This window comes from Cariama cristata, unplaced genomic scaffold (genome assembly GCF_000690535.1).
Source record: "Cariama cristata isolate BGI_N322 unplaced genomic scaffold, ASM69053v1 scaffold6196, whole genome shotgun sequence".
NCBI lineage: Eukaryota > Metazoa > Chordata > Aves > Cariamiformes > Cariamidae > Cariama > Cariama cristata.
Window position 1 is genome coordinate 2,261 of NW_009621426.1, and position 9,283 is coordinate 11,543.

Genomic DNA, 9,283 nt, shown 5'->3' on the forward strand with positions numbered 1-9,283 from the left:
AGGGCGTTCTCTTGGCCCATTCTGCTGAACTTTTCGGTTCCCTTTCTGAATCTGTCTGTCTTTCCTTTTGTTTTTCTTTCATTGTCGTTTTTTGTTTTACATCCCACCATCCACAATGCCAATGGTGCCAGTTTTTGACAGATTCTACCTAAACATGTACTCTTTCATCAATGTAATTTCTTTTAAGTAGAATGTACAAGCTGAAATTACAAGCAAGGCCTCAGTGTTTTTCTTCAGAAGAATTTTAAAGCCCCATTTCTTCTACGAAATGACCAAAGAAACAGTAGCTGACTTTATGATGGGTAAATGGCCAATGTTTGGAGCCAGTTAAGTTAGGTATTGAGGCGGATGTCAAGAACAAAACCCTGATGATGACTGTTAGTCAAAACAGAGCAGCTTGTAACTAGTGATTGAAACAAGAAACGTAATGGCTTTCAGAGGAATCCTATTAGTTTCTGAATGAGTGTGTGATAAGGTTGTCTAATGAAAAGGGACTAGACTCATTAATCTAGAAGGCTGCCTCCAGTCTCGGGTTGTTAGGTTAGTACTAATGCAGCTCATTTCATTGTTATTTTTTTCCTTCTTGGAAGTGAAAGTTGTTAAAATAATGAACTGATTTAATAAGAAGATTGCGTGCTTGTTATTAATTAGTTTTTTTTAATTAGGTTAGGGTTTTTTCCTAAAACATATTCTTTAATTTGGCTCTGGGCTGTGATAGTTATCAACTGTGAATAGGTGCTCCCATCCCTCATGGCCTGTGGTTTGAACAGGTTTGCCTGCATTGCCTTCAGCGCACACACAACATCAACTCTGCTTAAAAACCACAACTATGATCAGATCTCATGTTTCAGGGATTCAGTAAATGTCTTGCATGGGTCAGAGAAGACTTTTTTGTGATGCACAATTGCTTAGATGTATTCTGACAGGATGCAGAAGTTCTCTCATCAGATACCAGACTCGTATTGTAGTCACTTATTTAGCCTCAAACTCATCTCTGGATTTGAAATAAAGAGTTTTTCAAAATAGAAGAGATCTTGAATTCCTTTTTCTTTCTCCTGTGATGTGCTGGATCTGAAGATCTGTCTTGCTAATCAGTTGCCTGTTACGGCAGGGTTCTTGGCACATGGAGTTTCACGTGTCCCTGACAGAAAACTGGAGTTTCTTCAGAAAACTGAGCTAAGAGCAGCAGAGGGACCTCAGTTTAATGTCCTGTTGTGCATATATCCAGTTTCAATCGGATGTAACATGCCTACTTGGTTTTATACTTTTTGATGTTTGAAGCCACATAATAGCTAGTATATATTATTTGCAACTTCACCTTCCATCAGTTGTCTTTCTGGTTTTCTTATAAGATGGCTTCAATTTGGCTCTGTTCAGAGTTGAAGTTAATTTGCTTGACAGTTTTTGATTTTACTGAGCCTTTAACTTGACATGTGTATCTTTCTTCTTTTTTTTTTTTTTACTGTGACACTCTTGGGTGTTTTTATTATTTAATGTGGAAATAAAAACCATTGTCATAATATAGAACTGAAGACTGGGTAGTATGTGAAAAAGCATGACTACCACTTTTTATTTATAGACTTCTGAATTTTTCAAAAGAGCAGGTTGGTACTATTGTTAGAAATATTTTTGTAGGACTCCACTAAATGACAAGTAAGCAGTTCAAGAAGGTAACAAATTCAGGGTCCTGTTAGGCTTAAAGAGGAATGTATTTTCATAGGAAGAACTGCAAACAGTGGGGCTTTTTTCAGAGTTCCCACAGCAGGTCTTCTTGCTGTCCTAGGAGTCCTGTGTCCCCAGTAAGCGCACGGACTGGTATTTCTCCAGCATCCAGAGGCCCAGCAAGGCTTTAACATTTACAAGCTCGTACGACGGCTAAGCAGTAAAGCTAAGGTTAGAAGGCAGGGCTCCTTGTTTTAGAGTCTTGTGTTTGAAATACAAGGTCATGTTGCCTTCTGTGTTGTAATTAATGTATTCTTTTTCAGATCCTTGTTGGGCATCTATAAACAGGGGGATTTTGATCTGTGATGAGTGCTGTAGTGTTCATCGAAGTTTGGGGCGTCATATCTCTCAAGTGAGACATCTCAAGCATACACCATGGCCTCCAACACTGCTGCAGGTAAAAAGTAAAACCATGTCTTCCTTCATTAAAACTAGATATATGAACTTAAAAAAATATTTTTAATGGAATTTAAATGGCTAGTCTTTTGTTTGAGAAGGGCCGGTGCTTTTAAGCTTTCTTTTTCTAAGTTGGTCTCCTTTTATTTCTCTTGTTTTGCTATGATGCACAATCAGAATTGTCTATGCCTTTTTAATTTGATACTTTTGTTTTAAAAGGTCCCCTTCAACTTTTCTTTCAGCCTTCTGCAATACATCTGCTTCAACCTAACTTTTCAATATATAGCAAGCCTCTCTTTTCAGTAGAGCTGCTGTTGGGAGGAGTGGAGAATTTTATGGGTGTTCTTACTACATTCTACATAATAACCTCCTAGGCATGTGCCTGGTTCTGATATCCCAGCAGGTTATGGATGCTGGCACACAGAATACGAATCTCAGTTAGCTTACTGATGCTTGAAAATAATTACAGATATTTGATTAGTCAGTCTATGTAGCTAGCAGCAAAATGTCTTTACTGCCTATTTGTATATATTTTGGATTTCAGATGGTTGAAACGCTGTATAATAATGGTGCTAACTCCATATGGGAACATTCATTGCTGGACCCTGCCTCTGTTATGAGTGGAAGGCGCAAAGCTAGCCCACAGGATAAAGTGCAGTAAGTGGAAAACTACAGAATTTTTATTTTTGTAGAAGTGTGATGATTTTATTCAGCAATGACAGAGGCAGCAAGGTATCCATGGGAACCTGTGTATATTTTGTTACTGGAATAGAACAGGAGTAAACTAGTTACTTGTTCACCCTTTCTTTTTTTTTTTTTCTTCATTTCCAATGAATAATTTTTTTAAATTTATTGCAAAAATGGAAATACTTTGCTTGAATTCGCTGAACTATTGATTCCTGACCTCTGGCTTTGAATAGTGAAGACCTTTACTTGTACTTGGATCAAAAGACTTTTGATTCTTGTGCCACGTGCTTCAGTTAACTGAATGCTGCTGATGAGATTGAGTTTGGTTGGTGAATGAAAAACTGAGAGAAATTTTCTGTCACTGATGTTAAGTTGGCATAGTTTTAAGTTCAATGTTTACTTCTAAGAATATTTGCTACATCCTGGAGTCTGCAGATGTTTTGATGCTTGTAACAAAGTATGCTGTGTACAGTTAGACAATCTGCACTGGGTTGTTTGGGTTTTTTTTAATGAAAATACTTTTCTATGTCTAACTTTGCTGCTAATAGCATGCAAAGATCTAATATGATCTTCAGTTGTGACGTTTCCTTTTTCTAGAGCATCTGTATTATTGTGAAAGCACTAACATTTATTTTCTTTCCCTTCTGTGGCTTGCGTTTCTCTTTACAGTCCCAATAAAGCAGAATTCATTAGAGCTAAATATCAAATGTTAGCATTTGTTCATCGCTTGCCATGCCGTGAAGATGACAGTGTTACTGCCAAAGATCTTAGTAAGGTTAGTATGTTTTTTCTGGCAGTCTGCAGAAACCACAACTTGTATGTAACAGAGCAGTGAAATCTGACTGAATTAAATTAGTTGCTTTTGACTTGAGATAACTATTGCTGTTCTTCAGCACTGTTACATAAACAAATACAGCTTGACTTCAACTTGAAGTCACTTTTTTTTTTGTCGTCTATATGGATACCAGAGATGTGGATGGTTGAGAGGCATCAGTTTTGGTTAACTTGGAGAAAAATGTTTGTACAAAACAGCTGTAGCAAGAATTCTTGCATACCCATTTGTGAAAGCATGGCTGAAAAAACAAATACTGAATCACAGTTATTGCCACTGTACTAAGTACAATCCTGCTTCTTTTTCAGCAACTCCATTCCAGCGTAAGGACAGGGAATCTGGAGACATGTTTGCGATTACTCTCCTTAGGAGCTCAAGCCAACTTCTTTCATCCTGTATGAACACTTTTTTCATTATTTTGATATACAATCAATTCTTATAGTTCGCAATATCTATACTGATTTCAGCTGATACACATTATATTTCAATCTTCTACTCAGACCTGTTGATTAAGTAGATATTTTTCTTAATAACTTGTAGGAGAAAGGAAACACCCCGCTCCATGTTGCTGCTAAGGCAGGACAGACTTTACAAGCAGAATTGTTAGCAGTTTATGGTGCTGATCCTGGTACGCAAGATTCCAATGGAAAAACTCCAGTTGACTATGCAAGGTAGAAGGCTCTGACATATGTGATGCTTTTAATATATATAAACTGATGTTCATAAGTCACATGATGAACCTGCTTAGATGTGTTTCTGTCCTGAAAATAATTTGACTGTTAAATGCTAATAAATACTTTTTCCAGAAAGAGCGAAGGCATAAAGAGTATAAATAAGCATTTTCATCATTTCATAGCCTGTAGTCTCCTGGATGCTTGAGACAACAGTTGTCATCCCAAGGAAAGAGGCTGTGGCAACCTAGCAGCTCACAGAGAAGTAATGGGACGAGAAGGGTTTCTGCGAGTTCAGCAAGCTGGATAGACTCCGGGAGTGCAGATGAACGAGTGGATTGCTGTAGGAAAGGGCTGGACTGCACAGCTGGGTCAGGGAGCAGGGGGTGGAACCGGGCTTTTTAGTGGCAGTGAACTGTTAGGTGCATTCAGTCGCAGAAGTGCACCCTCAGGAAAGCCTACCTTTAGAAAGGCTGTAGGCTTCCCAAGGGCAGACAACATTCATGTCAAAAAAGATTAAACATGAGTGTGTCTGTTGATCATTTGGGCAGTAATGAGGCACTGCAAGATTTGTAGTACAGCATTGAAGATTTTTTTTGTGTTGATATGCAAAACTGGACGTTACTGATCAACTAGAAGCTGCACATTGTGTAAATAAAATGTCCTCGTTGCTTTGCTTCTGAATTGAGGCCATACATGGAATCTGAAGACCGAATAAGTTCACTTGGTTGCAGAACACAATGTGCCAGAATATTTCTGTTTTTCAGTGCTATTAATCAAACGTGAAGTTGGGTGAGTTTGCTGCATGAACTCAGGAGCTGTCTAGAAAATTGTAAATAATGTATTCGAAATAGCATATATAATCCGTTGGGTTTTTTTCTACAGCAAAGCAGTAGGCAAAAGTTTTCAGAGTTTTCACTGACTCCATTTTGGGAAGTTCATAAAAGTTTATCTATAGGTTTTTTTCTTTTTTGCCCCCTGGAACATACTGTTGAAAACCCTGCTGTGAGTCTGTGGTGTATTGATACACTCAAACATGTGCAGTGTTGAACAGTGGCTTGTACTAAATCTGTTTCTCTGACTATTTTTTAATTTTGTGTGTGTCTCAAAATGAGTAACTAATGTAACTTTTGTGTATATGTGTGTGTGTGTGTGTAAACCAGACAAGGTGGGCATCATGAACTGGCGGAGCGCCTGGTGGAAATTCAGTATGAACTCACAGACAGGTTAGCTTTCTATCTCTGTGGCAGGAAACCAGGTAAGGAGAAAAAAAACTACGCTCAGAGATCTCTGTGTTAATTATAGGACAATGCAAACTATGGTATATAATGTTTCTGTCAGTGTAATTCCACTTTTTTTATATGCATTTCAAATATTCTAACATTATATGAATTATACAGGAAGAACTAAAGGAAGTATAAGATGTAAGATGAGTGATAATGCATTTAAAATTCAGATAAAACTGCAGGATTTTAAGTATACCTAAATTAAAGATGAAGTTCCTTTCTGTTTTTCCACAAATATGTGTTCTATAAATGGAATACCCCTGAAAGTGTGGAGAAACATATATAGAAGATGAGATGAGTACTGTTTAACTTCAAGAAGTGAATTTGCAGGGAAAGTACAGATTTTGTGAACGTTGAATAGACTGCAGGAGATATTGTAGAAACTCTTCTAAGTTGTTTCTTCTCATTGAAATGCAAAAGCAGGGGAGCATTCAATTAAGTGAGTACCTTTTGAACACAAGCACACTTAAATATTTTTAGCCATTAGATGCAATAAAGGCACCTATGTTAGAACTTTTTTTATTAAATGGCATTTTAATACAGTTGATAAGCCTTAATTGGAATTTTTGATAACACCAGGAAATTGTGGTAGGAACCTTCTTTTAAGACTTGCTAGCTTCCTATAATTGGAAATTTAGTAATTACATGCAAGACAAATTATTCTATGTTTGCCTGTTGCCTGTTTTGTTGGATTTCTCATTACTGTGTCTTTTAGTAAAACTGAATACCAGCTGCATATCCTGACAACATTGAAAACTATAGTCCACTAACAACCTATTAAAGTGCAATTTGTTTTCAAATCTAGAGCATAAAAATGGACAGCACTTTGTTATACCTCAGATGGCAGACAGGTAAGCTGCTGATTCCTTGGCATGTCTGAAAACATCAAAATAAAAGAAACTAATTAAGGTTCCTTCCCTTTCTGAAACAACTTTTAAGCTTGTCATTCTAACTTTTTAATGTGTACCTTTATCAATCTTGGAAGCTTTTTTTTTTCTAGAAAGATTATTGTCTTTTAAACAAAACAAGAAAATTATAAAAGTTTACTGTATTTGTTAAAATGCAGGGAGAAGGCGAGACAATTATATTAAGGGAGCATAGATGGGGATTCCTGGGAAACAGATTTTGTAAATAACGTAAAGACGAATTGAGTTAGTTTCCTGATACAGCATTTTGAAACTCATACTTGCAGGAAAGCTGCATTTTTCCCTGAATATTTATACTTTTGATCATCTGAGTGCATTTAACTTTTGGTTATGATCAAAGAAATCGTATTTGTATCAAGTATTAATCATAAGTCCCTATTTTTCTTTTATTGCTATGCAATTGGAAATAAGACGGCTGTAAGTAAACTACTGTTCAACATATTGCTTGCAAAATTTCCATGAAAAACTGTAATAAAATAACAATTATAGATACTATGTAATAGTTGGGAAAATACTTAGTGTTAAAGTCTGTAATTTTTCTAGATGTGGTGTGTTTAGCTATTGGATAAAGTACTGTGTATTTTCAGTGCAAAGTATTTTGCAGAGTAAGTATCACTTGCCTCATTGCACAGAGAAGGAAGCTGACATGCAGAGAAAATGCCTTGTTCAAAGGTGCTGCTCAGATTGCAGAGCCTGCAGTAGAACCTGACTGAAATACTGCTACCTGATGTCCTCTGCTGGTCTTTTTCTTTTTTCTTTTCTTTTTTTTTTTTTTTTAATTCCTCTTGTCTAGGTGACTGCCTCCGCAAACTCTCTGTGTCAGTTAATCATACAGAGGTTTTATTTGAGCCTTTCCATCTTCGTAGGTGAGGGGAGTCTTCCCCTGGTTGATACAAATGCAGACTCAAAATTTGTCAGCTTCCTCATCTGTACCTCTTATGATAAATTCTTTTGAACTGCACACTTTTCATCTTGTGCCTCATGTTAAAGGCTGGAAACTAGTAGAAGAGATTATTTACTAATCAGTACAGAGTAATTTTAAGCATGGCCCTGTTGCTGTAGCCATTTGCCAGCCTGATGGTCACCTACCTCCTGCACAGTCCAGGGGAACAAATCCGGTGTGTTTTATGTGGACTTGAGTTTTGGTCAGAATGATCATGTTGTTCGGATTCCTTACAGAGAGCATTTTGTTGCGCTACAGCTTGGCTGCTTCTTGAGCTATGCAGAAGTAGGTATTCATCTTCCAAAGGATTTGGGGGATTCTTTTGTTTTAAATTTAAGATTGTTGTTTAGAAAAGCTTAAGAATATACTATTTGTTATATTAGCAATATTAGTAAGATCAATGTGTTAAAAGCTATATTAAAAATACTAAAAGATTAAGGAGTTTCAAATAAAAGTGACATTTTAATCACTGAATTATCAAAATGTAGAATTTGTGTTTAAACAAGCAATTAAATGCTGTGGATGTAATGATCACGTTTTGTTTTCATAGCAGTCTAGATTTATCAGAACTTGCAAAAGCAGCTAAGAAGAAGCTTCAGTCTGTAAGTAAAACTTCTTTGTCTAGATGTGGCAGACTCTGCACTTCATCTTTCAAGCTGGTTTCAGCTGCTATTAATTCCTACATAAATAAACATCAGCTCTGTAGCAAGTTAAAAGTCTGGAGAAAAACATGAAGTAGGCAGAAATAGAGGAGCAGAGATGATGTCGCATCCATGACAGAGAACAAATACTTGTTGGTCTTGTTTGAGGTAGTATCTCTAGGTCTGTCTCCCCAGCTCAAAACCTTAAACTTAGCTGTTTCTCTTGCTCTCATGTATTTTATAGAAATCTATGTTAAATGTTACTATTTGCCTTTAACTTTCTGGAAAGCCAGAATAGTGCATTACTGCCTGCTAATAAGTTGATAGTAATGCCAGCTCACAAGTTTTACTGAAGTGTTGGTGACCAAATCCTTGTACAAGTTAGAGTGGGGATATGTTTTCTGTCTACTTAAAGATGTTAGCTGAAGCAAATTGTATCAAAGTATATAAATTTTTCAGTTGGGGGATGAGTAATCCTGGTGATATTCTTCTATTCAACAATGTCCATTTTTCGATGAAGGTAGTGCTAGGGGTGATAAAAATTCAGTCAAGCAAGCCAGCCTGTGTAGAACTGGTATTCAAACAGTGATCAATACAAACGAAATATGAGTCCGACTTTAGAACTGGCTTTCTGCTGTTAACATGCTGTTAGTGGCTACTTTAAATGCATCACTAGTTAGAAGTAGATGGATTCCTGTGTTGCATTTTTGCAAGTTATGGTGGGTTGATGCTGCCCAGCACCAGCACAGTCCCCCCAGCAGGACTGGGGAGAGCCTAGGAAGAGCAAAAGCGAGAAAACTCGTAGGTTGAGATAAAGGCAGCTTAATAGGTGAAGGAAAGAGAAGAAAAACAAGTGAAGCAAACAAAATCACTCAACACTTCCCACAGGCAGACCACTGCCCAACTAGTCTCTGAACAGCCATCTTGGAAGCTGAAAACCAAACTACTTCTTCCTTCACGCCTGTTTTTATTGCTGAGCGTGCCATGGTATGGTACAGAATATCCCTTTGACTGATTCATGTTAGCTGTCCTGGCTCTGTCTCCTCCCAGGTTCATGTCCACCCTGAGCCTACTTGCTGCTGGGTGGTGAGGTGGGCAGAGTCAGGAGGGGAAAAGAGAATGGCTTGATGTTATGCAAGCACTGTTCAGCAGTAGCCAAAACCAGGTGGGGTTATCAAC

The 9,283-nt window shown here is 37.3% G+C and overlaps 1 protein-coding gene across 1 annotated transcript in view; it reads left to right on the top strand.

The window, feature by feature from the left end:
* Positions 1 to 268: 268 nt before the first annotated feature.
* Positions 269 to 9,283, top strand: part of GIT2 (G protein-coupled receptor kinase interacting ArfGAP 2) — a 30,254-nt gene continuing 21,239 nt past the window's right edge. Inside the window, exons 1-9 of the mRNA XM_009701947.1 lie at positions 269 to 302; positions 1,986 to 2,119; positions 2,663 to 2,775; positions 3,475 to 3,580; positions 3,946 to 4,032; positions 4,178 to 4,308; positions 5,472 to 5,566; positions 6,400 to 6,445; positions 8,014 to 8,065. Of these exons, the coding sequence (XP_009700249.1) occupies positions 269 to 302; positions 1,986 to 2,119; positions 2,663 to 2,775; positions 3,475 to 3,580; positions 3,946 to 4,032; positions 4,178 to 4,308; positions 5,472 to 5,566; positions 6,400 to 6,445; positions 8,014 to 8,065 (798 nt within the window). The remainder of the gene's footprint in view (positions 303 to 1,985; positions 2,120 to 2,662; positions 2,776 to 3,474; positions 3,581 to 3,945; positions 4,033 to 4,177; positions 4,309 to 5,471; positions 5,567 to 6,399; positions 6,446 to 8,013; positions 8,066 to 9,283) is intronic.